The sequence below is a fragment of the Ixodes scapularis genome, unplaced genomic scaffold (genome assembly GCF_016920785.2).
Source record: "Ixodes scapularis isolate PalLabHiFi unplaced genomic scaffold, ASM1692078v2 PGA_scaffold5__190_contigs__length_132052651, whole genome shotgun sequence".
NCBI lineage: Eukaryota > Metazoa > Arthropoda > Arachnida > Ixodida > Ixodidae > Ixodes > Ixodes scapularis.
Genome location: NW_024609880.1, coordinates 73770879 through 73787614, shown reverse-complemented (window position 1 = coordinate 73787614; position 16736 = coordinate 73770879). Strand labels below are relative to the sequence as shown.

The following is a 16736-nucleotide window of genomic DNA, read 5'->3' as shown; positions in this document are numbered from 1 at the left end:
AGTCTGGACGCAATTTGAAGAAGACTTCGCTTTATAGGTGCCTCTGTAAGCGTGTCGGTATTAAGAAAATTCGTTTTTAGTTTATGTTGTCAACTAGACCTTATTTATTTAAATGTAATCAAATCATGCCTTTGCACTTTTGAAGTAAACAAGTACAAGTAAACATAATTTTTTTTTTATATAAAAGTAGTGATGGCTAAGCCTAGATACCTATGTTATCGCCAGAATTGGCAAATGTTTTGTGTTTTGTCCGGTGTATGTTTCAAACAAAGAGCTAATATAATGCACCCATATGGCTACAGGTGGTTCAAGGATGTAAAGCGTCTAAAAGAAAATAAATTAACATGGTAAACAAGTTTTAAAAATTTAGAAAAAATAAAAGGTGCTAGGTAGCGCAAGCTACCGCCCACTACAGAGGGTAGTGGCATTGTCATTTCTCTATTCATTTAGCTGTCGTGTTGTTTTTGTTTTGGTGGTCTCGGTGGAGCCGTGGAGCTGCCAGCAGAGCTGAGCGGAAGGCTGCGACGATATGATGTGCGGTTTTAAACATCATTAGCTAACATGTAGCAACTCTAAAAATTCCGCTTAAAGTTCTTGAAGACGACAAACAAAAAAATTCACCTCATTACGGTGCAGAATTCGCTACATGGACGTAAGTATAATGCCAGGTTGTCGTCTCGTGATCACTCCGAGCCGTGTCCTCGATACGGAATATTAAATTGAAGAGCCGGAACGCGTTTTTCGAGCTCGTTGTTTCAGAGTTTCCTCGTTCGCGGCGTAAACGAGTGTCGTACCCAAAAAGGTCGTACCACTGCGCTTTCCTGCACCTGATATTTCCGGCGCACGTCAAAGATATCGGGTGAGTGTCACACCGCACAAGCCAGATCAAGTTGATGCGCCGTCTCGGTCCGTCAAGACGTCAAAAACAAACAACAGACCCAACTTATTCTCAAAAGCAGGCTTAGCTCGCGCAGCAAAAATATCATTGCCACGAAGCAATGCCTCATTCGAGAAGGAATTGCCCGAAGTCATGAAGTCGCCAGTGGCACAAAATACGCACTAAATAAGCCGAGTAGTCTCATCAGTTTCGTCGCGTTCTGTTCTGTGACACGGTGTGCGTACGTCCGATGGGTAATTTATTTATTTTACAACTCCCCAAAATACTGAAGGCTAGGGCGCAAACGAGCTGGTGATGGTTGAACATTATTGACTAAAACACCGAGACTGGAACGAGAAAGGATTGTGTTTGTCCGTCCCTTCTCGTCCCAATCTCGGGTGTTTTATTAGTCAATGATGTTCAACTCCGAAATACGCAGTTCTCGCACGCATCAATTAACTTGTCCTTTAGTCTACGTTTTACCCTTTGAGTATAAAGACCAATTGCGCAATTGCAACCGGTTGTCTCTGCTTTCCTCTTGGCTCGTTGACGACTATTATGAGAGATGAACAGGAGGGGTCGACGGAAATGACTGGCTTAGCACAAGTTAGCGTCGCTAGTCGCAGTTCGTGACAGTTGTGCTGATTCAGTGCTCCCTCCTCTTTTGGCGCAGGAAATGAATCAGGCGGCGAGGGAGGCAGCCCGGAACGAGAAGAAACGGCTCTACATCTCCGAGTCGGAGAAGACGTTTTCGTACGACGAAACCCGTCCGGACTTGCCTGTACCCCCGCTTGGTCAGACCATTAAGAAGTACCTCGATTCGGGTAAGTTCGATTTGCACCCCGACGCTTGGCAGGGCGCTCTAAACTGCACCCTGCGGCTTACCTGTTGGTAGTAAAAAGCTTGACTTCTTTTTTTTTTTTTTTTGTGAAGTATTGAATTTAAGGAATGTATTAGTTTTACTCTGCAGTGGCCTCAATCTCATTCTCGACTGATTGCAGTTCGTGCGATTGTGTCGGAGGAAGACTACAAAGCGACGGTAGCCATTGCCAAACAGTTTGCAAGCGGAGTTGGTGCTAAGCTTCATGAGAAGCTGTTACAGAAGGCAAAGCATTCACGAAACTGGGTGAGTCTATTTGTTTTTTCTTGCGTGGCTGCTTTGTTTGTGGTGAGGGAGTGCTTCTCAGTGTGCTATATTGGCACTCCAGTCTTATTGTACAAGCCTTTCTTTGAGACGGTCGGAAGATGCAATAGTTTGAAAGTTGACCTATCAAAAGCCTTACCCAGTGTTTATTGCCACACTTATGTAGAGAAAGATATAAAAATCAATTGTCCACTCTCTGCTTTCCCACCTAATAGGTAGTTCTCGCGGACGTCACAGCCGGGAATTATGGGATATGTCAGCGCCATTACCAGGTACTGATATCATTTCGGGATTGGCGCCGGCAACGTTGGCCACTGCTGCGTTGGCTGTGTCGCTACGGCATTTGCGGCACACTCGGTGCACGTCTCTTTATTCTGATGTGCGGTCGCAGTGGTGCAGTCATACCGATGTGTGCGATGTTCGGCTGCCGAAGCAGAAGCAAGTCCTCTGCACAACAGAGTAACACAGAACCAAATGTAAGGCTGCGCCGTTTGCCAAAGAGTGTGAGCGTACAAAGCTGCTGTCCGAGAAACGCCGAAGCGTCTGGCTTGCTCGCATACATAGGAAGTGTCTGTGTCTGCGGTCGTCACTTCATTACCGGTAAGAAACGTGTTGCTGAATTGTACATGGATGGCTGGAAGCTTCTGTTCGCACCCTGTGTGCGCATTGCCTTGGCGGCCAAGGCAGTATTTGGTGTCTGGTAGCGTCACGCTGCAGGGATATGCTTTTACCTTTCTCACAGCATTCCTGTAATTTTGTAGTGTTTGTAGCACACGTGTTGCGGTGTTGCGCGTTGCAATGGTGTTGCGGTGGCGGCGCCGAGTTTACCCAGCTAAGATGGTGCCAATTCTAATGCGGCAAGTATGGGCACATCTCTTCGATTGCAGGCAAACCTTCAGTTCTTTGGCTCTCATAAAGACGGTTGTTTTATTGCCTGTCAACCCGCCTCGCTCAGCACAATGATACGCTTCAACAGGAGACTCATCACTGTCAGGCTCTTCACCCATCCACTCGTGAAATAGTTATGGGCATCCAGGGCCTTGAAGGCCTTCATCTATTGCAGCGACATATAGTTCGTCGACAAAACCAGGTAGTTAATCATGTGCATGTGCGTCGTGGCTGGCTACACGTTCGCATCTGGAGTAATCTCTGCGCCGACGCGTAGTGTGTACAGATCAACGCTGTCGGACATCTTCACTTTAAGGCCCGTTCACACTCTTGCGACCGAGTACGACTGAGAGAGACGAGATCTCTTACAACTTCTTAAATGTTTCTAGAATGAGGGGACACACTGACATTGTGGCGCCATCTATGCGGTGACCCTAGAACTGCATTTCACAAAAGCGAAGGTTTTGCGGGATTTCCGAGGTCAAATGTGCGTAATACCCATAGAAAGGCTCGTTTATAACATTGACAAAAGTTTTTCGAGCCAAAAAAGAAAGGATATTGCGCGAGAAATAAAAAAAAATATGCCAGACCGCCGAGTTTACACTGCTTCCCAATAGATGGCGCCAGTGTGTTCTCTGGTTTAAGAAGTTTTAAGGAACCCAGGTTTAAGAGATCGCAAGCAGTCGCAAGAGTGTGAACGGGCCTTTACACTCGCACTGAGCCCGTGGTGGGGCCCACAAGCTCTTCGAAATAGGAAGGGCAGAACTCGTGGCGAATGGCTTTTGGCATCGCGCTGTTTGGGCAATACAAATTTCGTAGCGAAGTAGCAATCGAGCGACGCACACGCGGCAGCAGCGTCTGAATCTGTTTCTCAGTACCTGGCAATGGCGGCCGGCGGGCGGGAGTAGAGGAAGTGACATTACGTGAGAATAATGTATACATACCACCATTTACTCATATAAATCGTTTTTAGTGGTGTCAGCGCTAAAATGTTTCGGTGGCACTCTCTTATGGTCTTCATGGGTGACGTCATGACCAGAATTTGCCTCACCGTGATGTCAGAAGTTGTTACCCTGGCTATCTATCATCAGCATACCTCGGCAAACCTCACTCATGAGGGCCCTCACTCACTCTCATCTTCACAGGTGAGGTGAGGGTGAGTGAGTTTCTGAACCAGGAAAATTCATGAGTGTGAGGGTGAGTGAGGGCCGTGAGGGCCGTGAGGGCCGTGAGGGCCATGAGGGCGGTGAGGGCGGTGAGGGCGGTGAGGGCGGTAAGGGGTATGAGGGCCGTGAGGGCGGTGAGTGGCGTGAGGGCCATGAGTGCGTGAGTGGTGTGAGGGCGGTGAGTGCGTGAGGGGTGTGTGGGCCATGAGTGGCGTGAGGGCAGTGAGTGGCATGAGAGGCGTCAGGGCCGTGAGGGTGGTGAGTGCATGAGGTGTGTGAAGGCTGTGAGGGTGGTGAGTGCATGAGGCCCCCTTCAGATCAAGCAACTTTCTCAGCAATTTTGGTGTTAATGGCGGGTTGTTCTCTAGCTTTCCCTAGATCGACACGAATTGCTGAGATCGGGTTCGGCTCGAAATAAGCAAGCAACTCGGAGCAATTCGAATATGTTTAAAGCGACTGCATCCAATTAGGGACGCAAAATTTTCACGTGATACCTCGTGCCGGTGATGATGACACCGAAATACTTGGTTCTGGTTTGAAATCGATCGTTTTTTTTGGAAATAAACTGTTTCGGAAAGGTGCATTAGTATTCTTAACGAGATTTAAATGCATAAAAACATGTTTATAACGCGCAATTGTGTCTAAATAGAGCAAGAAAAATAAGATTTTATGATGCCGATGGCAAATTGCAGCAATTAGTTACTGCGTGTGATCGCGGGCGGCCCGTGTTGCTGGTGTTGCGACGTAAAGTTTCTGGGCAAAATTGCCCCATCTGAAGCTGGCCTGAGTGGCTTGAGGGCCATGAGTGCGTGAGGGATGTGAGGGCCGCAAGGGCGGTGAGTGGCGTGAAAGCCGTGAGTGGCGTGAGGGCTATGAGTGTGTGAGGGCCGTGAGGGCAGTGAGGGCCATGAGGATGGTGAGTGACTTGAGGGCGGTGAGTGGCGTGAGGGCCGTGAGGTTCAATGAAGGTGAGTGAAGGGCTGAAGGTGAGGATGAGTGAGGGGCTGAAGGTGAGTGTAGCTGTGAGGGTGAGGGTGAGTGAGGGGCTTAGGTGAGTGTGGCTGTGAGGGTGAGGGTGAGTGAGGGCGACCTAAAATGCCGACCTCTGATCATCAGTTGCAACAAGGTTGATGGCATGTTTGAAAAGCACTGTGGAAGCTAGAAGCCATCGCATTCTTCGACTAACGCTGTTGAAGTTGACAGTCTGACATACCCTTAAGCCTGACCACAGCGGCACTTTTGGTCATGCAAACTCCGTGTCTCTTCCTTGTTTCTCGTCCACAGCTGGAGAAATGGTGGGAGGACATGGCATACCTGTCGTCCCGGCAGCCTCTGATGCCGGCCTGCCACATGGCCGGCTCCTTTGCCCAGTTTGCAGACGCCCACTCCTTCACCGGCACCCGCAGTGCCTGGGCTGCCGACAACGTGGGGCACTACCTGGAATTCTGGCAGCTGCTCAAGCAGTGAGCACCATTCAGATCATGTCAGACTGTGCAAGAGAGCCTCTCTCTAACGGAGTCAGGTGTTGTAGTGCCCATAAAGGGCAACTCTGCTTCATTTTTGATATTTAGAAAACTATGCAGCCCACTTCAATATCATAAAGGAAGACCCCATGTGAAATATTACAATCTAATTCCATCTGTATATTTAATAAACTGACCAGCAAACTTTCGAATCAGCCAAGTCGCCGAAATCTGCCAACTCTAGCGTGCGACGTGAGGCGCAATCGTCAGCGCAGTCAATGCGACGGAGTTGGAGCGGCCAACGTTGAGCCACTACGTCAGAGGCATGTCTGCGTCATTCTCATGTTTTGTTTGTTTTTACTTCTCGAAGCGAAATTGAACGGTGACGTCACGAGTTTCTCCTCCCGGTGTTGGCTCAGCGGCGTCCACGTGATCACCGTAACGCGGATGCGCTTGCGCTGCCCTGCGCGCTTATCGGCCCTTTTTCTCCGCTCCCCCTCTCCTCTTTCGGCTTCTCCCCTTCTTCCTCTCCCCCGGGCCATCACCGTCCAAGCCATGCGAAGCGACCTGCTCGCATCACGTGTACTCTACCTCGCCCCCACGAACGTCACATGACCACGTGGTTCAACGTGACGTGGCCATGCCTCTGACGACAAGAGACCAATGTTGCCTGACGCAACTGAAGTTTCGGTTTCAGTATCAGCTGATGTTTAAGTTAAGATTACACAAATAATATTCCACATTTCGTGAATCCGAAGACGTAGAGCTGTTTAGTAATGCTTTGTGAAATGGAATCACATGTAAGCCTCAATTTTTCGGAATTGAGCGGAGTTGCCCTTTAAAATTGAATCAGCCTGTAGAAGCTCTTTGTCATAGGTTGTCTGGCAGCGAAGACGAGCAACTAAAGACAAATCGTGCTGCATGCCATGGTACTGCCACAACTATGTTGGGATGAAGTACAATTTTGCAAGCAATAGCTTCGTGTGGGAACCCTACACCGACCTTGCTTGCTTGTGTTGGTTGCATCGTAGCAAGGTAGTTTTGGAGTGAGCGTCAGCAACAGATTTCAGCTGTTGGTTTGATGTTGCAGCATGTGCGACCAATGGTGTTGTGCTGGGCAGGAGTGGGGGAAGGGGGCATGAGGTGCACTGATGTTCTTTTCCCCCTGCCCCCCTCTGTGGCATAAGAACAGGGGATGTGTAATAGAGTAGGAACTGCAGGGATGGAAGCGCTGCGCCATTATGTGCCAATCCACTTTCACTGCGCTATCCTGCTCCCAAGCGCAAAGGTTGCGCCAAAACTAGTCAAAAAAGCTTTTTTTTTTTGTGCTACAATTTGATGTTGTGTCAAAGCAGGTTATTCTCGTTTGATAAGAACAGGTGCCGAGTGTCTCTTTTCATTTAAGGAGAATGACCATGATTTTTTACGGACCAGATAAATAGCCCGTCAAGCGCCAGTAGCACGAGCAACAACACCGCTCAAGTTGGTTGTGTCCACCATTGCGAACGCGAGGAAAAGTAGATGCTTTTGTTGTTGTTCAGAAATATACCCTATTTGGACGAATAATGACACGCAGTAAAAGTCTTGTTCTTATTTCCGTTCCCCGTACCAGTGCTTTTGAAGCACTTGTTTGGGCGTGTTGCTTTGAGCCGTCAGTGCCACAGCTCAGCCAAAAACGGCATGTGGTTGTCTGATCTACGAAAATGGGGCATGCATAGGTGGCTTTGTCAGAAGTACTAAAACAACAATTTGTTATTCACTTCTTTTTTTTGCACTGTGCGAAATATTGCACGCTTTAAATTACGTATACCGTAAAGTCTTCTATGAATGCTCGCCTCCGAGAAATCACCCATCCTGTTTTTTTGGGCTAAATATCCATAACATCAAAATTCCAAAATATTGACCTTCCCCCCCCCCCCCCCCCCCTCTTGACTCCTGCTGGATATCGATCTCACAATGTCCGATGGGAATCACATCAATTGCGCGATCTGCGGTATTGATGCTTTGGACAAGCGTGTTCGCCGCAGGTTCCCTCGTGCTTATCGCACTGTGACATGCGGATCTGCAGTGCCCGTAGTCTTTGACAGGCAAACTCCCAGCTTGTCCCCGCTTATTTTTCATTTTTTTGTCTATTTGTGAGTGCTGTATTGCTTCCCGTGACACCCGAGTTTGTAGCGGGTTCTTGCGTGTATATCGCGCTGTGAAGCGCAAATGCGCTGTGTCCGCATTTTGCTGTACCCGCGACAGAAGAGCTCATAGCGAATTCCCGTGCACTTATTGCACCGTGGAACGCAAATTTGCCGTGTCTGCAATCTATGGTATCATTAATGAAAAAGTTAGTGAGTGTGCACGCGAGCTGGTAATAGTCAGTTATGATCTCTAAAACCTCAGACTGGGGGTGGGGGGGGGGGGGGGGGGGGGAGGGAGGGGGGGAGGGAGGGAGGGAGGGAATATAGGGACTTTGAAGTCACAGAGTTCCCAATTCGCTTAACTTCCCCCTCCCCCCTTTTTTTCAACCTTATCTCCAATTTTTTTTTTTTTTTAGCATTTTTTAATTTGGTTTAATCCATATTTTTCACTAATTGTCCCTTCATTTTGATCGGGCATTCTTTCAGGACTTTACGGTATATAAAGGTATCTAAGAGCCCGCTGGTACCTGTTCACCTATCGTGTAATCTCTAGGGAAAGTGATAAGTACTCTACAAAATTAAACAAACATTTGGCACATAGTATTTTTTTTTATTAGTGTTTAGGGTGTTTGTTTTTGCTGAGATCACTTCCTCGCTCTTCATTTGTGTCATAAGCATAACAATAAAAGCGATAATTGATTGCCTCATCTGTAAACTTTTTTGTAAATGATGTATGTGGCAAATACATGCGGCATGTATACATCAAGCCAGCGGGAGGAAAATGACAACAGTGAGAATGTCCTGCTGAGTGACGCAAACTCTAAACCGTTGTGCTTGAAGGCACCAAAAAAAATATACTTGTGAGTAAAACCTGCCGATTTATGGTCATACTTGCTAATTCTGTCTTTCACTTTTTTTTATCAAACTCTTAAACAAGCTTTGTTTTCATTCTATAAGTCATGGTTGTTGTAGTAAGGATGTATAAGCAGGGGTGATATGAAATTTTCAATAATCTGCATTTGTACTCTTATCAGAGAGTAGATTTGCAGTCTGTTAACTTGAGTTTTGGAATATATTTATATTTGCTAAGCAGGTGCTTGAAACATTTGTGCTTCCTAATAATAAAAACTGTAGTCACTAAGTACTGGGCTTCATTTCACACCATACCGTATTTACTCGCACAATGAACGCACTCGCGTAATGAACGCACCCCCCAAATCGGCTCTCAAAATTTTGACTTTTTTTTTCACTCGCGTAATAAACGCACCCCCAACTCCGACCTCAAAATTATGACCCCCTCCCCCACGCGCACGAAATGAACGCGCTTTTCTGTCCTGGTGCAGCGAGGTCGCGAATGCATGCGCAGAGTGGGCGAACAAAACGCCTTGCAAAAGGCGTTAAAAAAATTCGCAAAAAGCCAACGGAAGCAAAAAAAAACATGAAGAAGAGCTTTATTTATTTATTATTTTTTTTTTTTGCACATTGCAGTCTGCACTTTAGGGTTCGCGCGTAAGGAGGTTAGAAAGAGAAGCGGAGAAACGCTCTAAGCAAACGAAACAGCTTGCGAAAGGCGGCAAAAAGAAAAAAAAAGACCCACCGAACTAAAAAAAAACAAAAACAAAAAGCTTGCTTTTTTTTTTTTTTTCACAGCGCAGTTTGGTTGCAGGGGGGGGGGGGGGGGGGGGGGTCGCGCGCCGCGCGCAAGGTGGTAAGAAAGAGGAGTGGAGAATCCCACTAAGCAAACAAAACAGCTTGCGAAAGGCGGAAAAGAGAAAAAGAACCGAACTGAGAAAAAAAAAACAAAAGCAAAAGAGAAGCTTTTTTTTTTCTTTCTTTTTTTTTTCTTTTTTTTGCACAGCGCAGTTGGTTACGGAGGGTCGTGCGTCGCGAGCAAGGGGATAAGAAAGATAAGCGGAGAGCCCTCGCCTAAGCAACGCCTAAACAAACAAAGCTTGCCAAAACCGGCAAAAAAAAACCAAGGAACTAAGAGAAAAGGAAAACAAAGAGGAGTTGTTCTTTTTTTTTGCACAGCTTAGTTTGGTTACGAGGTCGGCGCCGCGCGGAAAGAGATAAGAAGTTACTTCGATTTTTCAGGATAAAAGGTCGGTTCATTAGGCCGAGTAAATGGACGCAAAAATTTTACTTCGCGTAATGAACGTCCCCCCTAACTTTGCATCGATTTTTCGGAAAAAAAAGTGCGTTCATTCTGCGAGTAAATACGGTATTATTGCAACTTGAAATGGTTTTATTTTCAACTGAGGGAACTTTTGATAAATAGGCACAATGTTTTGTTTTCATGAGGCTTTAGTTGTGCTTCTTTTGTTATCTATGCCTTTTATTGAAAATTCATAAGAGGAACCATCCCGCTACCAGGACAGTTCTCAGTGGCTGCCATTAAAAAAAAAGCTGCAATTATGCTGTTTGTTTTTTATGCTATGAGCTGGATTCTATTTAAGGAAAGGGTATGTTTGGAAATTGTTCTGGAACGTCAGATGGAGATGCTTTTTTGTTGAGATATTTTTGTTTTTAGAACAGCACCTCTTCGCTTATAGCCTCAAGTTTTACCTGCGTGACCAGCTCCAAGATTTACTTATACTACTACGAAACTTTACTTTTGTGGCTCCCGAGCTACACCAAAGCAGAACTTTTACTGCTTTAAAGCTGCTCCAAAGCTGCTCTAAAGCTGCTCCAAAGGGGCATCTTTACTGCTCCCAGACCTGCTACAAAAGGCTGAAGCTTGTTTCCACCCCTGGAACTGTATATTTGTGCCATCACACCTTCATTGCCATCCTCTTTATAGTGCTGCATACCTGCCAACTCTTCCGAATTTTTCGTAAAATGTATGAATTGGGACTAATTTTACGATTTTACGAATCTTGCTTCAAATCTTACCAAAAATATTTTTTTTTTTTATTTTATTATTTATTTTTTTTGTTTTTGTTTTTGTAACTCCGTTGTTGGCAGTATCTTGCACCGCTACCAGTGGACAATAGGTACCGTCCACAGCAGCATCGTGGTTTTTACTATCCGTCTATCCGGTGGCCACGGATCGAAAACCAATCCAAAGCTCAAAGCCTTTGTTTGTGTGTTCGGCGGTGCACGGGTGCACGTTGGTTCGGCGTGTTCAAACGTTGTTGAACCTCGTTGTTTCGGCCAGTTTCGAGGCGAGAAGTACGGCGTCTGTGTTTGTTGCACGTGTAACTGTAGCATTCTCCTGGTCACTGTGGCTTTGCGGCGCAATGCCGAACTCTAAACCTCAAGAGGTACTTTCAGGTGTTCCTGAAGTCTTACACGTCGAAATTTCCGTGCTTCGTGCTGCCTAAAAAGCAAGAGAAGTTTGGATTCTGCAGCATGTGCACGTGTGATGTAAACGTTTTGCACGCTGGCCAGGCTGACATTAAGCTGCACATCGCTTCGCGTAACCCCCCCCCCCTTCGCCACGGCCGCGGGACTTTTACGAATTTGAAAGTCCACAGGTTGGCAGGTATGGTGCTGTCTTTAGTGGATAAAAAGGGTGTGTGTGCTGGATGCCCACCCTAAAAATGTTTCTTAATAAGTGAATGGGTCGTCCTTGCCGCTTCAAGGTTCGTCACTGTTAGACCAGGATTCTCCAGCATGCTGCTCCCACTCGCACGCTTCTTCTCGTGCCTTTTGGTTTTCTCTCTTTGCTTCTTCAAAAGTGTGGTGACGGCCATGGCATCAACCCGGCTTATCCTCAGCTATTCTACGTAAAATAACGAGTGCCGAACGAGTTGTATGAATCACTTTGGCAGAAGGCAAAGATTTGCAGTTCTTATTTGTGTTTCTTTGTGATTTTTCGTGCAGGTCATTTTGGTTTTTGAGGTGACACGTTTATTAAACCTTTCAGTTGTGTTTTTATCTTCAAGTTGCATAGTGCAGATCAAACCTCACTCATGAGGGCCCTCGCTCACCCTCATCTTCACAGGTGATTTGAGGGTGAGCGAGTTTCTGAACCAGGAAAATTCATGAGTGAGGGTTAGTGAAGGCCGTGAGGGCGGTGAGTGCGTGAGGGGTGTGAGGGCCATGAGTACGTGAGGACGGTGAGTGGCTTGAGGGTCATGAGTGTGTGAGGGCGGTGAGTGTGTGAGGGGTGTGAGTGCGGTGAGTGTGTGAGGGGTGTGAGGGCCATGAGTGCGTGAGGGCGGTGAGTGTGTGAGTGGCATGAGGGGTGTGAGGAGTGCATGAGGGGCGTGAGTGTGTGAGGCCCCCCTTCAGACGGAGCAACTTTCTCAGCAATTTCGGTGTTGATGGCGGGTTGTTTCCTAGCTTTCCCTAGATAGACACAAATTGCTGAGATCGGGTCTGGCTCGAAACAAGCTAGCAACTTGGATTGAAGCGGCTGCATCCAATCAGGGATGCAATATTTTCACGTAATACCTCGTGCCGGTGATGATATCAACAAAAGACTTGGTTCTGGTTTGAAATTGATTGTTTTTGGAAAGAAACTGTTTCAAAAAGATGCATTAGTATGCTCAACGAGATTTAAATGCATAAAAACGTTTTTAGCACGTAATTGTGTGTCTAAATAGTGCAGGAAAAATAAAATTACATGATGATGGCAAATTGCAGCAATTGGTTGCTGCGTGTGAAGAACACGGGCGGCCCGTGTTGCTGGTGTTACGACATCATGTTTCTGGGCAAAATTGCCCCATTTTAAGTGGGCCTGAGTGGCGTGAGGGACACAAGTACGTGAGGGCCGTGAGGGCGGTGAGTGCGTGAGGGGTGTGAGGGCTATTAGGGCGGTGAGAACTATGAGTGCGTGAGAGGGCGGTGAGTGCGTGAGGACGGTGAGTGGTGTGAGGGCAGTTAGGACGGTGAGTGAGTGAGTGGCGTGAGGGCCGTGAGGGCCGTGAGGTTCAATGAGGGTGAGTGGGCTAACGGTGAGTGTGACTGTGAGGATAAAGGTGAGAGAAGGGCTGAAGGTGAGTGTAGCTGTGAGGGTGAGTGAGGGGCTTAGGTGAGTGTGGCTGTTAGGGAGAGGGTGAGTGAGGGCGACCTAAAATGCCCACCTCTGGTGTAGATATCCCGTAAAATACTGCAGAAGCGGGCACTTCGTTCAGGTGCCCACTATAAACTTTTCCCAAACTTCAGAATTCTGCAAATTATATGTTAAGCGTCCGATTTGACCAGACAAGTGCCCATGTCTAGATTAACCCAGTTTTCAGTGAAAGTGGGCTGGGCGCTCCCCTGGTATCTTACAATAAGTTGGAGGTCAAAGCTGTCACATGCTTTCGCACTGAGTCTCGTAAATAAACTGTTTTGAAGCATTTTGTTGCAACTTTTCCCAATCTTTTGTACATTAATGTCATAGTGTTACCAGGATGCACCTATGTTTCCCTTGTGCGGGTACAAAACGTGGGCTAATTTCCTGGTTCCCTACGCTTAACAAGAAACTGTGCTTTGACGAAAACTGGAAGTCTGTCTGAAAGTGAGGCTGGTAATTATGCAATCTGCATGTAACTCTGCTAATGAAATGCTTTGCTACTTTAAGTTGAGTGATTTGTACTGTCTCAAATTTTCTTCCTTGTTTTTTTATACCGGTAAGTAATAGTATATTGCCACGTGCCATATACATTACTAAGTGTTTGTAGGTAGGACATTTTCGTCTCGGTGGTATTTCATCGGGCAACCAATTTACGAGCCTTTACCTCGTTGTCTGTCCAGGGAAAAACTGAAGCCCCAGTCCTTCCGCAAAATTCCATGGACCATGCATCAGTTCCGGAGACTGTTCAACACCGCCAGAATCCCCAACGAAGGGAAGGACGAAATAGTGAACAAATTCCGAGCTGGTGAGTGTGGCTGCCGTGTACTATGAGTTGTGATTGTCTTTTTCGTTCATACAGGACAGCTCAGTGTTGTTTTTGTCAGTGGATTGAAACAAGGGTTACAGTGGCTAACTGAGCTATTTATTGTATGTTTGTGGTGTAGGCTTTTTAGCTCTGCTTTTTTAGTCATACTAACTTGATTCTGTCAATTGTTGATTTCTCTATGTCGCTACAGATTTAGGGGTGTGTGCGCGTAGATGTGTCGAGTGGAATAGTGTAGCTTGCCTCCAGGGTGCCTCCCGATGGTTCTAGATTTCACCAACTCAATTTGCTCAGAAGCAAAGATCTAAAGAATAACAGGCCTGGCATCTACAGACTAGGTACAGCAAGATGACAAGATGGACGTATGGTTTTGTCAAAAAGGCTGCTCACAGGTGCCGACATCTTTACTGACATAAATTTATTCATTCAAATTATTTTACATGCCCATACGGGGCATTTTGTGAGGGGATATCTCGGCCAAAGCAGAATGAAGAAAAATTTGTAACATATTTATATTAACAATGTAAGCAAAAGATGTGTGATGCTTCAGCGCTACCTGACCTTAGATGAACAAATTAGTGCAACAGTACACATCGCGACACTGTTAGCGCAAACACGGCATCGGCGCATTTTCGCATTTTACTTCTACATAGTATTAGCGATCACGAAATGTTATTGCTTACATTCTAGAACTAAATGAGCTCTTTCCGAAGCAATAATAACTTGGATGACATCACTTGGTTTCAAAGAGGAAAACTGAATAAACCGGAGGTCGCTGGTTCGCGCTAACAGTGTCGCGCTCTGTAGACCAGTGCTAATTAGTGGTAGTTTTGTGGCGTCTCTTTACACTTCCTATTTCCAAAGATTTCTCTCGAATGTTGGAGGGGAATTATTATACCATCCGGAGTTTGAACGTTTGTTTCATATCGAACTCGCTTCTGAAAATTTGTGCATGGGAATCAAAGTCAGATACAGCCCACTGTTAAAGGTTGTTTCACATTTTGGTGTGGCTGTTATGTAGGATAGCATGTAGGTGGCAACTCTATTATGTCGGACGTTAATAACACTGGCCACTAGCTCTGGATGTTCATGTTCCTTTAGGATTTCCCAATTCGACCTGTGTTGCAGAGTCCGAAGAAAGCGTTGCGGGCAGGTCTCCCACCAACCTCATAGTTCTCCAGCAGGGCCACATCTTCTCCTTTGAGGTGGTGAATGAGCAGGGCGACGTACTCACCAGGAAGGAGATTGAGACTCAGCTTGAGCGCATTGACGCCGCCTGCACCCAGCTGGGCCCCTCCCAAGGGGTGGGCACCCTCACTGCGGGGGACAGGGACACCTGGGCTGCTGTAAGTGAGTGCATCACTGTGCTGGTTGGAGGACGAATGTTAGGTGGGGTCGCAACTGCTGCAAAACGGAGCACAAGTGCCCGCGTGAAGGTTGGAGATAATAAAAAAAAAATTGTCGATGGCCCCTTGTTTGGTCTAAGAGCAGAAAAGCAAAAGAAAATGAGCCGTTTGCGTTTAAACAGCACAGGGTCTGCCTTTGAGGTGCGGCGACACTGATTTACGCTGCGGATGAGAAATTTAGCCGGTGCGGCACTACTGCTAGCCTAGGGTCTTAACGTGCATCATGCGGGAGTGATAGGCCACCACGCGCAGGCACAATGCTCATCCAGATTGAAATGGGTAGGGGTGGAAATGAGCCCAGGATCCCTGGGTTCTGCAGTGCAAGCTTTTACTGCACACGCTCCTAGCTGTGGTGCACTAATGCAATTGGCCACCGACTCCCCAAGCAGAAAAGTAAGAGGGACACGTGGTAAAGTAGGCCCTTTTTTGATTCAACGTAACTGTAAAGCAGGAGGACATGGGCCTGGCAGAACCCCACTTTGCCCCGGTGCTCTCGCGTCCAGCTTTACCTCTTTGCATCGATGCACACACCTAAAGCTTCGCTGCTTTGCACCACTTTTTGGAAAAGCATCTGACTCAAAGGAGTGCTCCTGTTAGCTCAGTAGGCTCGGAAGTTTACTGGGGTGGGCATTTTACATGTCTCTTGCCTATATTTCAAATGTTTTATAAGTATGTGGTGGGCACTTCCTGGGGGCATGGGCATATTCTCAGTATTTTAAGGTATGTGCCCAAAATGCATCTCCAACTGCTGTGTTGAGTCTTTGCAGCTTTCATGTATGCTAGAGGGGGCATCACCGTTGTCCTATGCGGCAGACAAATGAAGAAAAACATAGTGGTCTACTTAGAGGGACCATGACATTACCTTTTTACTTTTTCCAAATAACTTTTACATTAAACCTTCAATGTTCACTGAACGCTGAACGCATCCGTTTTTGTTTCAGTTTATTACAAGGGCGGTCCGATAAGTACTTAGCCTCACCACCCAGTGGCGCCACTATCGCAAGAAAAATGTACTATCGTGTAGTACATTCTCGTAGACAGCTACTATCGAAATTTCAACCAAATCGGACTCATAGTTTTGTTTTGACCGCATGTGGAAGCGGGCGTGTCCGTGAATTTTAGAAAAATGGAAAAAGAGCAATATCGGTCGGTGATTCGATTCTTGTTTTTGGAAGGAAAATCGTGCAGTGAAATCAAAGAGCGCTTAGATGCTGTGTACAGTGACTCTTCTCCTTCGATGGCGACCGTCAAAAATTGGTTTAACAAGTTTCAACATGGTCGCACGTCGGTTTTTGAAGAGTCACGCCCAGGTGCCCTGAAAACGGCTATCATAGAGGATAATGCGACAAAAATCCACAATCTTGTATTGGCAGACTGCCGATTGAAGGTGCGTGAGATAGCTGAGACAGTAGGCATCTAAAAAAACCGCGTGGGTCATATCCTGCATGAAATTTTGGGCATGAGAAAGTTGTCGGCGAGATGGGTGCCGCGTTTGCTCACTCCGGACAACAAGCGCAACCGTGAGACCACTTCGGAGCAGTGTTTGACGCTGTTTAAGCGCAATCCGAAGAAGTTTCTGCGTCGTTTCGTGACCGTCGACGAAACATGGATTCACTGGTACACACCAGAGACCAAGGAACAGTCGCAACAGTGGACTTCACCCGGCGAACGTGCTCCGAAGAAGGCGAAGACTGTCCTATCGACCGGAAACGTGATTGCCACCGTTTCTGGGATTCACAAGGTGTGATCTACATCAACTACCGGGAGAAGGGCAAAACGGTTACAGGGCTGTACAATGCCGAATTATTGGGCCGATTCGACACCGAATTGCAGAA

At 46.7% G+C, this 16736-nt stretch overlaps 1 protein-coding gene across 1 annotated transcript in view; it reads left to right on the top strand.

Annotated features, from left to right (window-relative positions):
- Positions 1–493: 493 nt before the first annotated feature.
- LOC8052006 (peroxisomal carnitine O-octanoyltransferase) overlaps positions 494–16736 on the top strand; it is a 41841-nt gene continuing 25598 nt past the window's right edge. The window contains exons 1-6 of the mRNA XM_029979007.3: positions 494–652; positions 1551–1701; positions 1879–2003; positions 5360–5538; positions 13353–13477; positions 14624–14841. Coding sequence (XP_029834867.3) covers positions 647–652; positions 1551–1701; positions 1879–2003; positions 5360–5538; positions 13353–13477; positions 14624–14841 — 804 coding nt within the window. The 5' untranslated portion in view covers positions 494–646. The remainder of the gene's footprint in view (positions 653–1550; positions 1702–1878; positions 2004–5359; positions 5539–13352; positions 13478–14623; positions 14842–16736) is intronic.